Raw genomic sequence first — 23,495 nt, forward strand, 5'->3', positions numbered from 1 at the left:
GAACATCTTTTTGTTTGGAACTTAATACTGTAGCGCAGTAACAGATGTGTGCAGAACCCTTCTGTTTCATTAATGTATATTTAGGTTTGTGCTCATAGAATTACATATGTAAACCTAAAAACTCCCTTAACAAAGGCACAATTCAAAGGCTACATGGTATGGTGGAAAAGCATAAATGGCATTTTGTTGCAAGGAGTATTTTTAGTCATATTGCAGAGTCATGAAGGGCCTTAGTAAAATGGAAACCCATACCCTGCTATTGACACCGTTTAGAATATGGGAATCAATAGAGTATTGCATACTAAAACCCTATTATATCAATGGTGGGTTAGGAAGAAAAGTCAAATTGGCACTTTAACGCTTCACAAACAATGGCAATTCAGGCAAACTAATTCAAAAAGAACATCTCAACTTGTCAAAATGCCTCAATTCAGTCAGGAATCTAGATTTCCATCCTGAAAAAAGAAAAGGGGGCTGTCTTACCTGCACATTTAGGTGTAGTTTTTTCAAGCGCTTAATCAATGAGTCCTTATTGCATGGCACAAAGGCCTCGATGTGGGCATACACCCCACTCCGGCTACTGGGATTCAGCTCCTGCAGCTGTAACTCTATGCTAGAGACGAGGATACACAGTTAGTAAGAGGACCAGGGTGTGTGAGAAAGTTACTAAAGCCTAACGGGAAATCCAATTAGGTGCACAAGCAGCCCACTGGTAACATGCAACTCCCGACAAGTTATTCAAGAGCAGATAATCCTTTAAGCAAGGTTTTGATCCATTTTGTGCAGGTCCACAGATACATGCCCCTTTTAACTCTAGTAATGTTATGTGCATATAACAAGGACAAAAATCAAACCTTCATGTTCTATAAATGAACAGGTTATTTTTTTTTAGGTTCATAGAAAGGGGACAGGATAAAACAGGTATACAGTAACAAAGCATGAGTAATGAACCTGTGGGAAATAAAAAAGGTCAATTTACCTGAACATGGTTTGGCATCTTTAGAATCTAGCTAGAGCCAAATATAACCACTGTTTTCCCCCCACCTCTGTCCAATGGGGCACATGTAGGTCTGTACATCATAAAGCATGTCCATTAAAATGGGGGCCAGTGCGGATGCTGGATTTCTCCTGGCAGGTTCCAGCACTTTAAATAGGCCGCACACTACCCCAGTAATGTGAACACAAGAACAGAAAAGAGACACTTACTCTAAAAGAATGTTGTTCATGTCTTGAGTGAAGAATTTTTTTCTGCCTTCTTCATCAAACAGCTTGGCTGCCTAAAAGAGAAGGCAGTAAGTATCTACCACATGTAGAATGTACTATTGCTCAACTTTTGTAGATCCAATACAATGCTTACATCACAAACCTCTAACCTATGCTTTGTGCAAAATGCAGCAGACTGATGCAAGGTTCCTTGGCAATCCTCCAAATGTACAGACTTTCACGCTTCTTGTAAAGAAGTTGCTCACCCTTGAGAGTTAAGACGTATACAAGCCGCAACGTCATGTTAAACCTCCCAAATAAATGTCAAGCAAAATAACTGCATCAGACTAAGAGACCCATGATATTTTCTTTAGTCCCTGAATTTGGACGTTAGGACAAAAGTTTTTGGGGAAAATATTGTGCTCCAGCTTGCTGAAGCAGACCAGTAGAATTCATCCTGTTTAGGCATACCTTTAACAACGTAAGCAGGGTAGCCCCATGAGGCTGAACATGTCAACAGTCGAGTGGTGCCACCCGTGCTGATCTATTTGAATGCAGGAAATGCCTTTAATGTGTGATCTGGCACTGAAACCTGAAGGCCTGTTACCACCTTCGTCGACCTACAGTTACAAGGAAGGGAGTGCACTCCCGTTGTTTCTTTTTATGAAGAAAGACTACGCAGGGATGTCCCTTTGTCTTTGTTGTGCACACTCTAGAAATCCTCACAACCAGAAATGGGCAAAACTCAAATATAAAAAATAATCCTATTCAGTGTTTAGAAGAACAAACAAAGATGTTTGCAGACAATCTACTGATCTCACTTCCTGTGTCATTGAGTTGTTGCAAGGATTGCACGCTTATCAAGGTCACAGGCTTCAAAATCAATATGGAAATATCACACTTTTTAAATCTGATGTTGGAAGAAAGCATGGTACAACAGGTTACCCAACTGGTCCCCTTATGCAGGGATAATAGTAGCTTAAAGCACCCATTACCAGTTGGTGGACTCTGTTTTCTGATCACCTTAGACTAGTGCAGTAAATCTAAATGATTTCGCAAAAAAGGGGTCTGATGGAAATTCCAAGCCTGTGGAGAAGAGAGTAGGTGAAGTTAAATATATTGACTACTCCCCCTTTCAAGGCTTCCCTGTTAAAGTTACAAAATGTTTTTTTTTTTATTTCTTTTTTTTTAGTGGCTCAGCTGATCAACTTTACAATTTTACATTTAAAAAATAGTCTTATAAAATTCAATACAACTTCAAGATGTTACACCACAAAGTATCACCATTATTAAAATCTTCCTAAAATGTACCTAATACAAAAACTAAGCTAATCTTGTTAAAAACATATTATCATACTTTTTTTTACATAACATTTCATAAACATTAATTACACTTCGCCTGAATACATCAATGCATGTCAAAAATTCAAAGCAGCAATTCGTAAGGTTAACTGTTGACCTAAAAATATTTTTTTTCCATAATTCATCTGTCAATGTGCAATGTTTTCAAACAACGAGTTTTTTATGGGCCTGAATACAATTGTTGTGAAATGTATTGGGGGTTGAGGAGAGAGGTCATGATTATCTGCCAAACTAAAAAGCTCCCCGATTGAGGGTAGTTGGACATGTCTAGCTTTGTAGGGATGGAAGAACTTCCTTAAAGGAGGTCTTATGGTTACATAAGCCAGACCAAACGACCTCTATAAGAAAAGTCACAAGCACACTTGGGATCACCTTAACCTTAAATACAGGTTGTTGCCGTCTCTTTTACTCTTACACCTGTTCACTACAACGGGCGTTTTTCTCTTGGAAGAGAAGTGAAGGCTTATGTAAGGTGGATAAAGGGAGGGGATGAAGAATGATCAGTTATGTTCTTTGGTGCTGAAATAGTCATTCCTTCAAAGTAAATCAAACCATTACTTACAAGAGCATGATCGGTTCACACACACACAGATTAGACACTGGGGGCTGTAACCAGACAAGAAAAGCTGCTACACGACCATTTTCAGAGTTCCAAAAACCGTTGCTAAATTTTGTACGCACTAGGGTTCTAATTACAAATATAGGCTACCATTAAGTCAGGTGAGAAGTTTTATTTCACAGTGGGAACAGACATTAGGGAAGGAGATCCCAGAGGATGACTGGGCCCACTTATGGGATGTGTACCTTCCTTCTACAAAGCCATTCATCTTAGAGTGGCTTGGCCAAATATTGTACACGATTAGTTTTATGACAGAATTTCTATTTTGGGATTCAGGGACCATTTCTTAGAGCCCCTTACATTTTGCTCCCCACCCCTTTCTCTATTCGGATCACTGACTTTAGTGGCCAGAGGCATATCTCCTGAAGTTTCCCTGACATTGCAACCCTTTTTACCACAAGGTGTCCAGTGCCAGGGGTGCCTCTAAGGCGTCACATTTTTGCTCTATGGTTATACAATTAGGAAATAGGATAGTTTACCGCTTTGGAAGCACAATGTACCTTTTTGGTATCCATTGGGACACCAATGGATTGTTTTAAATCCTGCTCTTGTCCATTTTGCAGAATAGGGCTAGCTTCATTCGGGGCAACCATGAGGTGGCCTAAAAATGGCAGTTCCGAGCCCCTAGGTTGTGTTCCCACAACAGCAACCTCTGTATTGGCTTAAATTTGTTTTGGCCAATTTAATTCCTTGAGTTCCCCACCTCGCGTCCTTTGTGGGTGGATTTGGCTAAGTGGCAGCCCTATTGACCAAACCGTGTGTTTGGTCATCTGACCCTTAGCCCCCTCTAATGATTGGTGGGCTGGCCTTTGGCCAGCCCCTTTTTTACAATGGATTTAAAGCCCTGTCTGATCCTTGCTTCTCTCTTAGTTTACTTTTGGAAGAAGCATGACTTGACAATTCCTGGTATTTTGCAGATTTTTAAGCCAATAGTTGGCCAAACTGGCTGGATACAGTGGGTATTCAAACTCTGGTTTGGGTTTTTTGCCTCTGGGGGATCTGGAGCCCTGGCTTCCTGAAGACTCCTGCTGCCACTCCACATCAGCTGGGTCGCGCCTTCCATGCAGGAATGGATTTCTGTGCCTTTTATTGCCAAATCCCGCCCTTTCAAGCTAGGATCTTCTGCTTGTCTATGGACGCTGCCTTGGTCCAGAAGGGTGATCAGACTTTGCCAACCCACCACATCTTCAGCTTAGGAGACCCCAGGGTTCCTACAGCAGTTCTCCCTGTCCAGGGATGGATCGTTTGCTGCTGTGAGTCCTCCATCCTTTGTCCACTGAGTCAGCAGGAGTCCTCTTCAGGGGTTCCCCTTGCCTTCCCAGAGTCTACCTCACTAAAACCTATGCAGGCTTAAAGATAGAGGCTATAGGACGGTCCTTTGTTTCCTTTCTGGATCATCGCATCTTCAGGGTGAAAGTCCCCGTGCACTGAACCCTGCAAACCGCACCGGGAAAGGAAGCCTTGCACTTACCATGTTAATTCGTGCTGCCGCAGCGATTTTTCTCAGAAAAGCCAATGTACTTACCCCTGGGTCCTGAAGGGGGCAATTATTCAAGATAATCACCGTAAGGTATCCCTCTGGCTCAGGGTCAAGATGGTCTGGAGGCGACTCAACCGTATTTGTATTGACCTCAAACTGGTCCTGAAGAGTGGTCCTCCTGCTCTGCTGCATCTTCCTCTGGTGCTTAAGGTTTGTCTATCGACCTGCAGACCTCTTTGGTATCTGTTCCGCCCTCCCTGTGGTTGTTTGGCACACCTATGGGGTAGTGCTGTATGATGACTGCATCTTAGATGTAGCTACAAATATCGTGCTGCTGCAAGCAGCCTACGCCACAACACACTTATGGTGACAGCCACCGTGGGAACAAAAAGGGGGGTGACGATTCTGAGGATATTGTCCCTTCTTTTTCTTAGTGGGGCGGGTGCGGGGGGGGGGGTTACGGGACTTACTATGGGGCCATGGGGCCACAGAGCTGCGTCCACAGTATAGTAGTCTCCCTGGGGGTGGTGCACCGAGGGAGTATCACATGGGGAAGGAATCCCCGTATGGGATTGAGGACGATTATCAGGGAACGCAGCATCAGTCTATCACCTCACCCTACCCCTCTTCCAAGATGCCACCCTACTATTGCCTCCCTCGATAAAGCAAATACATATTACTGCAAAGTTAGTAAAACTAACTCACATGATAATGTTGAAGACCTAGACAGTACAGAGTATTATGCATACAGCCAAACTAACATTGGATTGTATTAGTCATTTATATAGCGCCCTTTCCCATTTGTATGTCCTCAATGCGCTTTGTAGTTGGAACGCCCTCAGAGACCAAAGCCTACGCGCAGGAGATTCTGAGAGTTAACCTTTAAGATGCGTGTGTACAATTTGCCGTTTAGGACTTCGGTGGGCTGGCTACGCTCCAATAAGCAGCCCAAAGGTCGTGAACATGGACGGGTGCTCTTGGGTTTAGGACAGAGCTCTAGTGCCGGAGACTCGATGTGTGCCCAGCCAGACCGACATTTTTCATGGGTTGTTGCTGTATACTAATGGCAGAGGTGTTGCGGTACGTCAGGGGTTTCAGTGTGGATGACTATACGAGGTGCTAGGCCTGATTTGCATAGCCATAGCTGCATTCTATAGTGCATCGATGGTGGCCGTGCCTGCGGAATGAGTCCTCAGACGTGGTGCAAGGTATGCATACCTTCAGCTTCAATGTCGTTTTCCTAAATCCAACGTGGCTGGTTGGTCCAGCTGTAGTCTCCCTAGATCAAGAGTCTGAGCAGTGGGAGAGGGGCCCAGAGGGACGGGGAGTTCTGTACAATCGTCACGGGAGGGTAGGAGGGGGCAAGTTTATCACGGCGTACTGCTGAGAACGCTGACAGCATTCATGGCGGTTTGTGTGGATAGGTGTGTTGTCGGGTTTAGGTCAGTGCTTCTGTGCGCATATCAACAGTATAGAGTCTGCGAAGTTGTCAAGAGGAGGAAGGAAAGAGCCAGGTTTTGAGGGCCTTTCTGAATGCCACGTGATGATCAATGTTGCTTTTGTAGAGGGGCAGAGAGTTCCAGATGATCAGAGCTTGGATGGAGGAGGAGGATCCACCGAGTCTGGTGCAGTTGTAATGTGGGACAACTAGGAGAGATGCTGAGCCGGATCCGAGTGTCCGTGAAGAATGGTAGCGAGTGAGTTTGTTTTGGAGGAATTCTGGGCCGGTGTTATGGATTTAAAAGGTAATGTGTCGACCAATAGGTAGCCAGTGGAGAACTGTAGGGCTGATGTGTTTTCTGGGAGGGAGGCTAATGAGCAGGCGGGCCGCAGTGTTTTGGATTCTTTGAAGTTTCCCTAGCTGGAACACCGGTGCGCCTAGATAAAGCAGTTTGCATAGTCTAGGCAAAAGAGGATGATGCAGATGATGGCACAGAAAGAGTGAGTCTAGATGAGGGATGGGAAGATATGCCCAAGGTTACGTAGGTGGAACAAACAGTTTCTGGATACAGAGTTGATGTGTTGGGAGAGGGATAAATCTATGTCCAGTGTGCATCCAAGGTTTTTCACCGAGGTGGAGGTTACCGGGAAGGGGGCCTAGGGAGTGAGGCCAGGTTGAGAAAAGAGCGCTGTTTTCCTACAGACTAGGATTTCTGTTTTCCCAGGATTGAGGATGAGGTGGTTGCTAATCATCCAGTAGTCAATATCCGAGAGGCATGAGGACAGATCGGGGTGGTTGGAGACTGGCGATTTGGGGATTTTAAGGATGATCTGTGCATCGTCTGCGGAGTTGTAGCAGGTGAGTTTGTGGGAGCGGATAAGTGCGGGGAGTAGATTCAGATAGGTGTTGAAGCGTAGGGGAGATAGAGATGCTCACTGTGGGACCCCTTTCTGTTTTGATCGGGATGTAGAGGTGGAAGAGCAGGATTTGCGAACGATTAAGTATGAAAGAGGAGAAAGTGAGGGCAGTGTCTTTGATTCCTAAAGAGTGTAGCCTGTCTAGGAAAATGATGTGGTCAATGGTATCGGAGGCGGCAGAGAGGTCAAGGAGAACGAGAACTGTGCATCCTCCCGCGTCCGCTGTTTTTTTTAGGTCGTCCCAAACGGATACCAGGGAGCACTCCATTCCTCAAAGGGGTCTAAAGCCAGATTGGGCTGGGTCAAGGAGGATGTTGGCCTCAATGAAATGGATGTTGTGCGATTCATGTGTTTGGCCATGAAGTGGGTGTTGGAAATGGGCCGGTAGTTCTGGCGGAGGCGTGGGTCGAGCCTAGGATTTTGAGGAGGAGTTTGATGTAGGAGGTTTTTAAGGCTTCTGTTAGGCAGAAACCTGTGCAGTTCCCTCTGGGACCACTGCAAAAGATTTAGGACTACAGTAAACCCACTTGGTAGCAGTCTGTACCACACAGATTCACTTGGTAGCTGTGGCTGAGCAGTCAGACTTCCCTCAAGAAGAGTTAGGCAGTATACAGAGTATTCACAATAGGTCAAAAGAACATAGTAGAACAAGCAAACACTGAAAAGAGCTTTGTTTAAAAGAGATAATTATTTATTTAAAAACCACATCTAATAAAACACACAGGCACTAATATTAAGCAGTTCAAAAACACGGTCACTAAAAGATATACACTCCCTTAAAAGAATATTAGACAAGTCTTAAGTAAAACTCCACTTATTTTCAGACAGCGGTGAGCACGTAACATAGATGGCACTCTAATAATTCGTTTTAAAAAGGGAGAGAAGAGCAGAGAATAAATTGGAACAGATCCCAACACTTTTTCACGAACACACAAGAGAGAAAGGCAAAGTAACACCGTGAATTCAGAGTCAATAGGCTGGATCCGCTTTAAGAGGATCAAAATGAAATGTGTCCAAGGTCACACGTTTCTAGTGCACAAAAGTCTTGTAACGGCTCAAAAAGGAGTTTCACCAAGGAAAGGGACCAGTTTAGGGTCAAGGCGGCCAGCCCAGTCCAGAAGGTTAAGGAGTTATTACCTTGTTGCAATCTTTAGAAAGGGAGGCCTGGCGGACACGGTACCTTAAAGTGGTGAGAACGCTCCAGCGGGGGCGGTTGTTCCTGGCAGCGGGTGCAAGACGGTGCTTCGTCCAGAGGAAGATAGGATCTCGTCGTGGAGGAAGACAGGAGTCCGTTGCACTGCCAGGGAAGAAACCAGCCGCTGAGTTTCTCAGGTACAAGGAGCGGTCCGGTGATTCGCGGTTCAGTGGCGAGTGGCTATCCGGCTGCCGGGGTGCTTGCCACGGGCAGTTCGGCCACAAACCGGGCTGGGGTGCGAAGAAAGAAGGGTAAACTGGTTGTGCCCACCAGTCAGGGGAAGAAGCCTCTGCAGTCGGGAGATCTTCTCTGTCGGCGGGAAGTGGTGAGTCGGTTCTGCAGGGCTCCACCGGTGGTGTCGTCGTGGTAGGTCGGCTCAGCTTCTCCCTCGTCGGATTCCCAGGTCCTGTGGCGACTTCTGAAGTTCCAGTCCCCAAAGCCCTGCTTTTATGCAGAAAACCCCCATTCACTCAGCCTTGCTGTCACTCAAACATGCTAAGTGGTGGCTCACCACTTGGGCCAATCACACAAGAGTGCGACCTGAGCTACCAAGGTAACTCGGTCCAGGGTGCCTAAAACCCCTCCAACACACCCTCTGGTAGCCAGACAGAGTGGCACCACTTTTGGAGGCTTCTGTGGAGAACCCGCCAAAAAATGGAACAAAGGGCTCGACTTGGGTTGGAGTCACAGAAGAGAACACAAACGCCATTTTAGAATCGAGTCTTGGCAAAAAATACCAACCGGAGAATATTAATTAAATAAACCGGTGGTATGTTCGAGGCTATGAGAAATAAATAATTAAAGTTGGTAGCCTCGAACAATGGGAAAATCCCATTGGAAAATATTTCAACTAACAGACCCCGGGGCAACCGAATTGCCCCGACCAGTACGTCCACAATATGATGGTTTGTACTGGTTTCTGTTAATAATTTGGGACTAGTAAAGCCAATGGTGTCTTTACATGCCCTGGGAGACAGTAGTCAGTCCCAGGGTATGGAGTCTATGGTGGGGTGTCACTATGACACCCCGGTGTTACTGCACGGAGGGTGCTGTGTAACACACATAAGAAAAACACATGAGACCCTATGGAGTAAAGGACCCCATAGCCCATAAAACACATTACCATCAAAGGAATACCATTAATCATGTCCAAGAGTGGGAGAAAAAGAGTCTCACTCTTGGCAGGAGGAAAAAAAACAAACTCCAGAAATCCAGCAAAGCTGCTGGGGGACTCACTAGGTTAGGAAATTCAGCCTAAAGAGAGAATTCTCCCTAACACTCACCACCCCCCCCAGACTAAGGGACAGGAGGATTTAATCCACTCCTGGATGAACCTCATACCTCTAGTCGATGACATACATCCTAGAGAGTCCATCAGCATTTTGATGGGGACACCCTGACCCGTGCTCAATGGTGAAATGAAACCCTTGAAGGCAGATTGACCATCTCAATAGTTTCGGATTTCCCCTTTCATTTGCATTAACCATCTCAAGGGTTGGTGGTCAGTCTGAATGACAAAAGTAGAACCATACAAGTATGGCCTAAACTTCTTCAGTGCCCACACAATAGCAAAGCATTCTCTTTCGATTGTTGCCCACCTTGTCTCAGGATCCTTCAGCTTTCGGCTGATGAAGCAAATGGGGTGCTCCCTACCTTTCCCATCCAGTTGACTGAGGACTGCACCTATCCCTACATTTGAAGCATCTGTTTGCACAATGAAAGTTTGGTGATAGTCAGGAGCTCTGAGTACTGGGGCTTGGCAAAGAGCCTTTTTCAGGGTTTCAAAGGCCTGATTGCATTCCTCATTCCCCCTAACCTTTTTAGGGAATTTAGGAGAGGAGATGACATTCAGTGGAGAAGCTATGGACCCATAGTTCTCAATGAAATTCCTATAATACCCAGTGAGACTTAAGAAGGCTCTCACCTGGGTCTGAGTAGTAGGTGTTGTCCAATTTTGCACAGCTTCAATCTTACTGGGCAAAGGCCTTATTTCTTCCAAGGTAGACCACTTTACTCTGTCCAATCTGGCATTTACATGCCTTTATGGTCAGATTGGCCTTTCCAAGAGCCTGCAAAACATATCTCAGGTGGTCCACATGTTCCTCCCAGGAATTGCTGAACACTGCTATGTCATCCAAGTATGCCATGCAGAAGTCCTCCATCCCATTCAGAACCTGCATCCTTTGAAACGTGGCAGGTGCATTTTTCAATCCAAAAGGCATAACCTTAAACTGGTATAAGCCAACTGGGTAGAAAATGCAGTTTTCTCCTTGGCATGGTCTGTCAGGGCTATTTACCAATAGCCTGACGTCAAGTCAAATGTGCTGAGGAACTTGGCTGCACCAAGTCTATCCACCAACTCATCTGTCCTTGGCAAAGGGTGGACATCAGACTTAGTGACTGCATTAAGAGCTCTGTAATCCACACAGAATCTAAGTTCTTTAGATCCGGCCTTTGGTACTAACACAACTGGGCTAGACCATGGACTAGTAGAGGGCTCTATTACCCCGAGATCAAGCATCTTGTTGACCTCACCTTTGATGTGGGTCCTTACATTCTCTGACATTCGATATCCTCTGCTTTTGGCTGGCAGACAATCACCAGTGAGTATATGTCATGCTGTCCCCAAGGGGTCAAGCCTGGTGAAAGTGAACAGAGAGGCAAACTGATTTAACATAGATTTGCACTCTTCCTGTTGCTCAGGTGTCAGATTTGAAGAGAGATTTACTCCTTCAATTTTTTCGTCTAAAGGTAAGCCTCTGAGGAGATCAGGAAGAGCTTCACTCTCTTCTTCCTCTGATGATGCTAGAAGCAAAGCTCCTACATCAGGTCTGGAGACATATGCTTTTAGTCTGTTGGTGTGGAAGACTGTCGGAGCCTCCTTGGGGTTGCCCAAGTCCACCAGATAGTTGACCTCTCCAAGTTTACCCACAACTTTGAAGGGTCCCATCCATTTGTCTTGCAAGGCCCTCTGCCTTGTTGGAATCAAAACGAGAACTAGCTGGTCTTGAGTAAACTCAACCATGTTAGCCTTTTGGTCATGCCAGTGCTTGACCAATGCTTGTCCAGCTTTCAAGTTATCACTTGCTTCTGCCATCATTTGGGACATTCTCCTGCGGAGACCTATCACATAGTCAGTCACTCTGACTGGCTTGGGGGAAGGAGCACTCTCCAACCCCTCCTTGATCAGGGCCAATGGACCTCTGACCGGATGGCCATAGAGAAGTTCAAAGGCAGAATAACCTACTCCCTCCTGAGGGACTTCTCTATAAGCAAAGAGAAGGCATGGCAGTAGAAGATCCCACCTTCTTTTAAGGGGGTCCTCTAAAGCACCTATCATGCTCTTCATGGTTCTGTTGAACATTTCAACCAGCCCATTTCTCTGAGGGTGGTATGCGGTTGAGAACTTGTAAGTAACTCCGCAGGTTTTCCACATGGCTTTCATGTAGTGGGACATAAAATTCGACCCCCTGTCAGATTACTTCCTTAGGAAACCGAACCCTGGTAAAAATACCAAGGAGGGCCTTAGCCACAGCCGGAGCTGTAACAGTCCTCATAGGAATTGCCTCAAGGTACCTAGTAGCATGGTCTACTATAACAAGTATAAATCTGTTGCCTGAGGAGGTTGGAGGATCAAGGGGACCAACAATGTCAATCCCTACTCTCTCAAATGGGACTCCCACTACAGGGAGAGGCACTAAAGGTGCCACATTCTTGGAGCCAACCTTACCAGAAGTCTGGCAGGTGTGGCCAGAGTGCCTAAACCCCTTCCCACACCCCCTGTGGTATCCAGACAGAGTGGCACCACTTTTGGAGGCTTCTGTGGAGAAGCCCGCCAAAAGTGGAACAAAGGGTGTAACGCTCACCTGATTCCCGTAGAGGCGCCGGTCTTGACTGGGCGTATACCGTATCTTCAAAGGTGATGTGTAACACACGGCTGGCTCTTTGGGCTGGACCTCTGTGCACTGTATGTCTGACTCGAAGGGTAAAATGTCTGCAGATAGAAAATATGGGATTAAGGAACTGGGTTATTGAAGGTCTCTCTCTTCTTCCCTTTCTCTTCTCCTGTAGAACCCCAAAGGTTAACGCTCTCACCTTAGGTAAGTGAACGCCGTGCTCTCCATCTGCCTCGGGGCAGGGTGCTGTAACCAGTTTCTTCACTGGATAAGGGGAGCAGGCCTCTTGACTTCAGAGGACTGCTGTCCGTCGTTTACTGCACGAACGGTAAGTTTCTAGTAATTCTAATGTCTTTAAAGTCTTTAGTAATGATGTTTCTTGTTTTGCAGGGTTCCGGCGATGGCGGATGACGGGCTGAAGTGAGTTGAAGATGGAGCCCGTGTGATGAATAGAAGCGCCTGGAAGCACGTAAGTAAGCGCTTGTTGCCTGCTTCACGATGCGCTCTAACTGTCTTTTTATTTTGCAGGTACAAGTTCGGAGCGGCTGCAGGGTGCCGGAATACCCACTGGGTTAGATGTGGAAAGGAGTAATGGCACGTGAGTATTAAAGTTCCCCAATGTCTTTAAACGCACCTTGTTTTGTCTTTCAGATGCGGGATGCAGCGCCGAAGGCCTCCGGAGCGTGCGAAGAGTTGGTAAGCTTTTGTCTTTCAGATGCCGGAATGCAGTGTGAAGACCTCCGGAGCGCACGAAGAGTTGGTAAGCCTTTGTCTTTCAGATGCCGGAATGCAGCGCGAGGCATTGGTGACAGCCGATGGACCAGGTAAGTGAAGAGCTGTCACTGAAGACCGTAATGCTAACCTGTTCTTTCTTGTCTTTATAGGTGTTGCTGAAGACTGGATTCAGGATGGTAAGCCTTTTTCCTTAGGCCCAGGATCAGATGCAGAAGACACGATGAGCGTTCTGCTGCAGAGGATGCAGAATAACGCAAAGCAAGATTCATCCATCGGGTGTGGTTTAAATAGCCTCCTGTAGTGCTTAGGTGCCTCCTTCCACAGCCACGCCTAGGTAAGAAAAGAGTTCCTGCTTTCCAGAAGAGTTCCAGTGTTCTGAATCTAGGGAGTGGCTCCTGCCCCACCCAACAGGAAAAGTAGTTCCAAACAGAAGAGGATCAGAGGCTCAACTGGCAGGCAAGTAAGCAGCATGGTCTGCTGCAGGTAAGTCCACCCAAGCATTATGAGCCCGGCGCTTCCAGTGCTGGGATTGGGCATATTTATGAGCCTGGTGCCAGTGGCGCCAGGACTGGGTCCAAAAGGTCCCAATTGGGACTGGTTGGCACTCGGAACCTGGGTTATGGATCTGCTTCCAAGGGAGTTGGGAAAACCCTGACCTTTTGGAAGCAGAGATCATGACAAAGGGCTCGACTTGGGTTGGAGTCACAGAAGAGAACACAAACGCCATTTTAGAATAGAGTCCTGGCAAAAAATACCAACCGGCGAATTAATATTAAAATAAATAAACCGGCGGTATGTTCGAGGCTATGAGAATTAAATAATTAAAGTTGGTAGCCTCGAACAATGGGAAAATCCCATAGGGATATATTGCAGTCGAATGTAAAAAGTAGTATCCACTGCCACCAGCCAAAACTCGATCAGGGGGGACGGAGACGTGCCCCCTCGACTAACAGACCCCGGGGCAATCGAATTGCCCCGACCAGTACGTCCACAATATTATGGTTTGTACAGGTTTCTGTTCATAATTTAGGACTAGTAAAGCCAATGGTGACTTTACATGCCCCGGGAGACAGTAGTCAGTCCCAGGGTATGGAGTCTATGGTGGGGTGTCACTATGACACCCCTGTGTCACTGCACGGAGGGTGCTGTGTAACACACATAGTAAAAACACATGAGACCCTATGGAGTAAAGGACCCCATAGCCCATACAACACATTAATAGTCAAAGGAACACCATAAATCATGTCCAAGAGTGGGAGAAAAAGAGTCTCACTCTTGACAGGTGAAAAAAAACAAATTCCAGAAGTCCAGCAAAGCTGCTCGGGGACTCACTAGGTTAGGAAATTCAGCCCAAAAAGACAATTCTCCCTAACAGTCAGAGAGGCGGGTTTGGTGATTCTGCATGACAAGTAGGGGGAGGGGGGGGGGGGGGGTCGTGAAGGCACTTGTGAGTCAGAGACAGGGCTTTGAATGTGATCCTCTCCTTGACTGGGAGCCAGTGGACCTGTCCAAGTACCGAAATGTGTTCTTTACTCGTGAGGCCGGTGGCGGCTCGAAGTGCATTGTTTTGAACGATTTGGAGTTTGGCGACATTCTTGGCAGAGGTGCCGATGAGTAGTGCATTGCAGTAGTCAAGCCTGGAGCCAATTAAGGCCCTGGCGATGGAGAGAATTCTGTTGAGACAGGAATGGTCTGACTGTGTTAATGAGTTTAGAATGATAGGAAGATGAGGAGGCTATGGCATTGACCTGCCTCTCCATGGTTAGGTCTGGTTCGAGGTAAACGCCTAGTGTTTTGATGGAAGGTGATACAGTGATGGGGATATTGTCAATGGAGAAGGTGACATATTTGTTATCCAATTTGCCCAGGGTGGAGGGGGAACCAACGAGCAGTAATTCGGTTTTCTCACTATTGAGACATAGCCAGTTTCCTGCCATCCAGGATTGGATTGTTGTGTAGATGGAGTTGAGGGTGTTCTGGTCGGCCTGGTAATCCCCCGAGAGGGGGATGAGTACCTGGGTGTCATCAGCATAGTTTGTGTATGAGATGCCCAGGGAATCCAGGATTATGAACAGAGGCCTTGTGAAGAGGTTGTAGAGGGTCTGTGCAGGAGCCTTCCAGGACCCTCCATTTGATGGTGCTGGGGTTGGCGCTGGAGGAGTCAGAGAAGACCTTCATTACTCAGTCCTTAAGAAATTAGTCAATCCATTTGCAAGCTCCATCAGAGAAACTGGCTACAGACGAGAGGTGCTGGCAGAGGGTTCTGTGGTCGACCAGATCGAAAGCTGCTGAGATGTCCAGCAGCAAATCTGCATCTCTGAGATCATCGATTTGGTTTTTGAGGTCAAGGAGAGCTGTCTCGGTCCCATGACGAGGTCTGAATCCCGATTTCCTGAGACCTAGGAGGTGGTTGTCTTCTTGGAATTTCTGAATCTGCAGGTAGGCTGCTTTATCCAGAATTTGCAGCAGGAATGGGACGGTGGTGATAGGCCTGTAATTCGCTGGGTTAGAAGGGTCGAGGGAGGGCTTTTTTAGGAGCGGACGAACCCACGCTTCCTTGAGTCCCACAGGGACGTAGCCAGAACGGAAAGAGGCATTGATGAATGCTGTGATTATAGGGACTAGGGAGGGGGGCTTAGTCCTTGATGACTTGTGCGGGGCAGGCGTCGCATTTACAATTTGATGGTTTGATGGATTGGATAAGTGAGACCACCTCCTTCTCACTCATATCTCTGAAATCGAACATGGGCGAACAGGTGGGTTTGTCTCCTGGTGTTGGATCAGTTTGAGTACTAGAGATCAGTTCAGTGAGCTCTCGGTGTGCAAGTATTTTGGCTTGCAAAGTTTCCTCGTTAAAAGCCCTTGGGGCAGAGGCAATGCCAAAGGGGAGTACTTTCAACTGATAGTGAGTATCCTCTACCTTGAACCTTAGGTATTTTCTGTGCGCTGGCAACATTGAAAAATGAAAGTATACATCTTTCATTTCTATCCAAGGTGGCCATGTAATCCCTGTGCTTCAGCAGTGGAATGCCGTCCTGCAGAGTTAGCATCCTGAACCTTTGAGGCTTGACATTCTTTTTTGCAGGATGCAGATCTAATACAGGGCACATGGTTAGATCCTTTTTGGGAACAAGGAAGTATATTGAATAGATAGTGTTGATTATCTGATGATCTGGGATGAGTTACATCGCTCCCTTTTGCAGCAGGGCCTCCACTTCTGCTTCAAAGATAAGATCCTTCTGGTCTTTGGCAGGTGGTACCAAAGTGTCTGGAGAAACTCTATACAGTATCCCTCCAACTGTCTTGAGCAGCCACTTGTCTGAAGTAATCTCCTCCCATTCATGGGTGATGTTATCCAACCTCCTACTGGAGATGCATGGGAGGGGACCCGGACCACAGAGTCATTTGTTGGCAGGGGTAAGAGAGCGGCTGACGGCTGCATTCCTACCCCTTCCTTTACCACACCGGAACCCCAGTTGAGGAGCTTAATAGGTGCTGGACGAACCTTGGTTTGAGTGCCAGGACGCACCTTCTGTGTGGGTCTGGAGAAAGATTGCCGTCGAAGGGACCAGTGGATGTTAAAAATCCCACCGTGCACATACGGCTTGCTGGAAATTTTATTTAAAGACTTTAGAGCCTTGTGTTCTTTCTTCGCCGTTTCAAATTCATCGTCCACCGTTTGACCAAACAAAGCAGACTATGTGTGAAGATCTGCTCTCCAACCTTGACTAACATTCCCTCTGTCCTCATCCTCCTCGATCTCTCTTCTGCCTTTGACACGGTCAACCATATCATCCTGCTCAACCGTCTCTGTGAAAACCTGGGTATCACTGATCAGGTTCTGGCCTGGCTGACCTCTTTCCTCTCAGATTGACCCTCCCAGGTTCAACTTGGGTCCTTCCTTTCATCTATCTTCCTCTCTACCTGTGGTGTTCCCCAGGGGTCTAACCTCTCGCCCTGGCTTTTCAACCAATGCCTGGCAACTCTCGTCCACTGCATTGCCACTTTCTGCTCAAATTTCCAGTGCTACACTGATGACACTCAACTCATTTTCAGGCTGCCCTCTGTCACCTCCTCTCCCTCTCTCGTCTCTGATTGCCTAACTGCCATTCAAGATTGGTGTTCCGCCAATGATCTTTGTCTGAATGCCAGCAAGACGGAGATCCTCCTCATCGGCACACCTTCACCATCCTTTCCCCTCACTCTCTGGCCGGCCTCCCTTAGCCCTCTTCCTACCCCCACCTGTGAGGCTAAGAACCTCGGGGTCATCTCTGACTCCACCCTTTCCTTCTCCGCCCACATCTGAGGTCTCTAAAAAGTCAAATTTCCGACTGCACCTCCTCAGAGGTACTCTGCCTTTCCTCTCCTTTCCCCAGAAGCTCATGGTATCCCAAGCTCTGGTTCTCTCTAGCTTGGACTATTGTAACAGCATCTTTCTAAATCTACCTGCCTCTACTCTCCGACCTCTGCAACTAATCCAGAATAGGACTGCGAGACTTGTCCTTGGCCTCAAGCCCTGGGATCGTATCTCTCCAGCTCTGAAATCTCTCCACTGGCTCCCAGTGGATGCCAGGATTAAATTCAAAACCCTCTGCATTGTCCACAAGGCTTTCTGGGGCCTGGGTCCAAAATACCTTCAGCTATCCCTCCGCAAATACCTCCCCTCTCGAGCTCTTCGCTCCTCTACCTCCAACTTCCTCAGAGTCAGTCGTTTTTCAAAGAAACAAGCTGGGGTTAGACCTCTGTCTTTGGCTGGGGCCTCCCTCTGGAACAGCCTCCCTGCCACTCTAAAACTTGAGAAGAACCATCTCCGGTTCCGGAAGCACCTCAAGACCTTCCTCTTTTCTTCTGCCTTCGCTCCCCCTCTCCCCTGCTGATCTGTTCTCTCTTGGCACTGTGCACCTGGCCACCCTCTGTCCTTCGGGACCAGGTACCTGCTCACCCTGACACCCTCCCGCACTGCCTTCGGGCCACCCATTGCACTGGGGTCTGTATCTGTACCCATACAGCACCCCCTTTTTCTTCCTGCACTTATCAGACCTACCCCGTCTGCTGCCTTAAACCTAGCACTTGCAAATTGCTGGCTGCATTACCACTGTTTGTTGCCTTTATTTATTTATTGTTATTTATCTGTTTCTCCTCTGCTTCACACCTTCTCCTTCTCCCTCCTTCCATGCACTCCCCCCCTCTCCCATGTACTTGCGCTTTATCAATGAAATAATAGAAATAAAATATCAATCAATCAGGGAGGCCAGAGTCTCAGGTTTGAAACCTTGAGTTTTTAACCAAGCATGGCGCTTTAACTAACAATCTGCCAGCTGTCTTGGCGGAGTCTGTTAGGTAAGAAGTGGTGTAGTAGCACTGTGTGAGACTACACAACCCTTTTCTGCTTGGTATTAGGTAACCCACCTTTTGGTATAGGCCTGTACTACACAAGTTGGTAGTGTGACTGAGCAGCCAGGCTTATCAAGAGGGGTAAATGTGAGCTGTAGAAATGAAATTCACAAATACAAGTAGCCAAGTAACACTTATATTCAATGTTTCAGTTATAAATATTTAACATCAATTTTTAAATAAGCTTTCTTTAAAAAGGGCAATATATCCAACAATCAAATATACTTTAAAATACTTTTCCAGAATCCGCATATGTTTAGTAGATACTCTTTAGAGATGTTTTTTACACACTTCCTACACCCGGAGGTGATTTCATTCACAAGGACAGTAATGGCATTTATATATCACTAGTACACTACAGATTCTGAGGTTGCAGAAAGGAAAGGTTAGAGGAAGGAAAAAGGTTAAACAGGCTCTATGGGCATGTGAGAATACTTTTAAATCTTCCAATGAAGTCTAGACAAAACCTTATCCAGCAATAACAGTCTAAAAATAAGTTATCACCTAGGAGGGACAGAAAATATTAAAGTCAATGGACTAGAAGAGTATGCAGGGAGCCAAGACAGCCAAAATCAATTGGAGCACAGTCTAGTCTATGGAGCTGAGGCACTTCGTAGTTAGGTTAGAGAGTTTTTGAAGAAATCACTTGTAGGGTCACAAGCTGTTATACTTGTGGAAAGCAGAGTTGAAATCAACTCTAACATAGCCACTGCAAGTCACAACTCAGACTAGCAAAGCTAAAGACACTGGGGTAAGTACCGCAAGTCTGAACAGTACCCCTGGTTTGAAGAAGAGTGGTCCAGCTGGATTCTGTCCTGTTGCAGCGATGCAGGTCCTGGGTTCCTGAGCCTCAGGCATGGGGACAAGAGGGAGGACAACTGCAGGACTCCTGCGGCAGCAATTTGGAGGTCATCAGCAGCTACGGGCTCTTTTCGGATCAGCAGCACTTTGCGGTTTCAGCGCGGTAAATAGCACAACCGCAGATCTTGGATACCTGTTGGCCTTCCTTCACTCCTTTGGTCATACACTCTGGATGAGGGGTCTCTAGCTCCGGTTGTACTGCTTCTTGAGGGTCCTTAGGAGACTCCTAGAGCTTTTAGCCGAATTACAGACGTTGCACTTTATGTTGCACTCTACTATGGATTTCTTTACCGCTGGCACTCAGTTCCTGCAGCAGCAAAGAAGTAGAGCCAGTCAGGGAAGGTGGTCCAGTGGCGTTTGTCTCTGGGATAGTTGGTCCCACTAACCCAAGGGAAGAAGTCCTTTCCGGAGCTCTGCTTGTCGATCAAATAAAGGAGTTTTGGCAGAGCAGCAGGGCTTCACCGGGCAATTCAAAGGTCCAGGAGGATGCAGCAAGCTTCGTTCACGGTTTCGTCAGGTGTTCTTCCCAGTGCTTGACTCTGCCTCTAGTTGGAAAACTCTTGCCTTTTAAGCAGGTTTCTCCCATTCATGCACAGCCTAGGCTGTCAATCACACAACAGGGTAGCTGTCCTGAAAGGACAGCCAGCCAATCAGGACTGGTTGTATTCATGCACTCCTAGAGACAAAAGACCGGGGAGTTTCGGGAACCTCCCTCACATGCTACCTTTCCAGACACACTTGAGCCAGAAGCGGGTTTCAGGACTGAAGCCCGCCAAAGGCAAAATTAACAAATGGCTCAAACCTGGCTTGGCACACAGAGTAAAACCCAAGAAGAGCCCTCAAACAGAAAATGGCGAAAAAAGAAGACCGGAGCCATTTTGACAAAATGGTCACCCATGGGTGCCAGGACTCCAGATAAGTTTCGAACCAGGTCTTTTTACACATGAAAATCTTGTAAATACGACATATTTATTATTTTCCTGTGTACATTTACACACGTTTAAAGCAGGTGGCAGCGCAAAGGTCAGGTTACGTGACAAAACCAGAACACTTATTTTGATTTTTATCTACATGGTTGTAATTGCAGCCATGGAGACAGGCATCTGAAACAGAATTTATTTCTCTGAAGCCTTTCAAAAAAATAAACTGCACACTGTGATAGAAGGAATGGTTTCTTTCCATTCAGCTTCTGCTGTGTGTAGATGCTTATCGAGCAAACAGAAGCACTGTGCACATTTTCCTAGAATTTTAGGATTGTATAATTAATAAGATGGAAAACTGTTGCAATTGAGAGTTAATCCATTGTAACAAATTATGCTTTTTTCCAGTGAAAGCAAACCGGTATTGCACAATTCTATTTTTCAGAGTTCCTGTGCTGTGTGCATAATCATGCAGAGGCAGATAATTTTTACATTTCTAATTTAATTAACACGAATTATAAAAACTGTGTAAAAGAGTATGCACGGTCTAGTTTACATCCATTCAACCTTGCAGTCAATGAGGTACATTACTATAAATGGTCAGTGGCAGCAGAGTATTTGCGCATGGTTGAGTGATTGTCATTACAACAATCACAGGTGTTCTAGCCTATCAAATCCTCAAGGCTACAATTAAAACCTCCAAAATCTGACTCTCCAGGAAGTGCAAGCACTGTTCAAAAACAAACCAATGAAAGTTACATTTGTAATTAAAATAAAAACTCAGCAAACCCTGTCCCTGTGATAATCCAGATATATATTTAACTTTATGTAGCGCTTCATACATGGTTCTTCCAACATCTAGGCACTGTGATTATTATACCTCAGCCGATACTCAGTTCAACGACCTCTGAAGGATGTTAGCCAACAAGATAGCTCAGCCAATTGAGCGTTTGTTGCTGCAATCGGTGCATGATCTGTAGGTTGCCGGTTCGAATCCCAGCAGGGCCAACTCAGCCTTTCATCCGTTGCAGGGCGATGGAGTACAGACTTCGGTTTGGTGATAATTGTGATAAATATTTTCAATGTACAGCACTTTGCCAAAAGCACTATATAAATAACCACTTGACCATGTTATTAGGTATGGACTTTACCATGGAGCCCTTGCCTCTCTGCCCCGTCATAACATTGGCATACCATTAGGTGGTAAATAGCTCCAGGAAATGAGGACTTTATTTATTATGATATAGCTGTAAAATACAGCTTTTCAAAAGTGACAATATACAATAAAAAAGAAAAACAGAAAAATATTTACATTAAAAGCATAAAATTTGAGATTCCAAGATGGCCACCGGCACAGCCTGACGTGCCGACGACGCTCCTCGCGGACCAGCTAAATAAAGGTGCCTACCACCCTGCTAGCGGTCCCCCACGGATAGCGGGGGCTCTGCCGCGGAGTCGCAGGGAATGTTGGCGAGGTAGGACGGCCGCGTCCTGCGAGGAAGTGGCGGCCGTCGTGCAGGGAGGAGCTGGAAGTGGCAGCACCGAAGTGCTTTGGTGAGCAACGCGGCCCGGCCCCTCCGGAGGATCTGCGTAGTCTGGGACACCTGGGGGGAGCGGCCGCTCCACGGGAAGAAAAGTGCTCGGGGGGCACTTTGGCAGAAGGACCTCTGCTCGGTAGCGCCTGAAACGGGGCACGGGCGCCCCATCAGAAGAGGGAGGAGTGGGGGCGGTCCCGGGCCGGCAGACGACCCCCCGTCGGACCGCACGGCGGGGAAGGCTGTCCCGCGCTCCGCTCGTTCGAGAGCCCCTCCGAAGGTTCGTGCCTGCTCCATTGAGGCGGGGGGGCCAGCGGGGCCCAGCAGTGAGGGTGGTCAGGGGAGACCCACTGCAGGCATGCCTGTGGGAGGAGCAGGCCCTCTTGGGAGAGAGAGGCAAGCAAGAGCGGCCCAGCGTTCGCACAGCTCCACGGCAAGTTGAAGCAAAGTATTGGAGACTGAGTGGACACCATTGTCAGCATTTCCAGTCACTGAAGCTGTATCTGAAAGTAAGCCGCTATCTGACGGGTGTGGAAGATAAGGCGATTGGAGGGGAGGAGTCACCTGATACCATTGGGATCCCTAGGGGCAAACTGAGCAAAGGGCCTGCCCCCCCCCCCCCCGGAGCAGTGAGGAAGTAAGGGGGCCAGGAGAGGCGAGGAGGGAGACGCGGCACAGAACAAATCGTCGGCGGATAGAGGCGCAGTCCCCCATTGGGAGCCCCCCCCCCCCCAGGCCGCAGCGAGACATCCCACGCCCCCCCGGTCTGGTGGAAATCAACAGAAGGCAAAGGCCGACATCCTTGGTGGAGCAATCCGGTCCGGAGGAGGAGCGGCTGGACCATGTCTACCAAACCTAAGGGGAAAGGAGGGAGGGCGCAGCAGGTAGCAGAGGACACTCAGGGCACCCTGCAAATGATGTGGCAGGCGTGAAACCCAAAGGATGGTCCAGAGGCCCTTGGGAGTTCGGAGAGGGAGAAGAGTGCTCACGGCACAGCAGACGACAGAGCGACAATGCCAAGGTGCGAGCTCCTGGGGGAGTTGCAGGCTTTACAAGCGAATCTGGCAAAGACATCTCAGGACCAATTCCAGTTGATGCGGTCTGACCTTAATGCAGCAAAAGGAGAAATGAAACAGGAAATGAGGCAACTAGGGGAAAGAGCTGACGCCCTGGAGAAAGGCCTCCAAGAAATTGACAAAGACACAACAGCTAATAGTGAGGCAATAGAGAGGCTGGACACAGCTACCAGAAACCTTGAAATACAGCTAGAGGACTTGGAGAACAGATCACGAAGGATTAACATCCGGGTGAAAATGCTGCCGGAAACGGTGCCCGACAGAGACTTGAAAGGGGTGCTTCAAAGCATCTTTGCGGAGATCCTTGGAGAAAGCAACTCGGAAGTAATAGAGCTGGATCGAGTCCATAGGGTTGGCCGGCCAGCCAGGGGCTGGCAGCATTCGCAAGGTACGCACAGAAGGAAAAGGTCCTTAGGGTGGCTAGGCAGCATGAACCTATCAAGTTTCAGGACCAACAAATAGCGTTGTATCAAGACCTGGCGGCTAGTACACTTGTGAAGAGGAGGCAAATGGGGCCGCTGCTACGTCTCCTCAATGAGAAAACAATTAGATAAATATGGACCTTCCCGTTTGGGTTACTATTTAAATGGGAGGGCACCCAAAGGCGAATCACCTCCCTACAGGGGGGAGCTGATCTGTTGCGTATTGACCTGGAGGACCCCCCCTCTAGGACCGGAACGGGGGCGTCGACCGAACGTTCAAGACCAAGACCGTGGGAATGGTCGACAGTTGGAGACAAGAAAAGAAGGAGACCACGGAGCGGCGACCTCGACAATAAGGGAAAGATGGGGGACGCGGGTGGCGGCTCCCCCGCTAAGTCCTAGATTGCTCAGGTATTCATAGGGGTGGTGGGCCCCCAAA

At 47.4% G+C, this 23,495-nt stretch overlaps 1 protein-coding gene across 2 annotated transcripts in view; it reads right to left on the reverse strand.

Annotated features, from left to right (window-relative positions):
* The window catches only part of UBN2 (ubinuclein 2), a 1,320,634-nt gene that overhangs the window by 829,992 nt on the left and 467,147 nt on the right, over nt 1-23,495 (reverse strand). For both annotated transcript variants that reach the window (XM_069652705.1, XM_069652704.1), the window contains exons 7-8: nt 1,207-1,277; nt 484-613 (exon numbers count right to left, since the gene is read on the reverse strand). In XM_069652705.1, coding sequence (XP_069508806.1) covers nt 484-613; nt 1,207-1,277 — 201 coding nt within the window. The remainder of the gene's footprint in view (nt 1-483; nt 614-1,206; nt 1,278-23,495) is intronic.

Source organism: Ambystoma mexicanum, chromosome 3p (genome assembly GCF_040938575.1).
Source record: "Ambystoma mexicanum isolate Mex_15411 chromosome 3p, UKY_AmexF1_1, whole genome shotgun sequence".
In the NCBI taxonomy this organism is placed as follows: Eukaryota; Metazoa; Chordata; class Amphibia; order Caudata; family Ambystomatidae; genus Ambystoma; species Ambystoma mexicanum.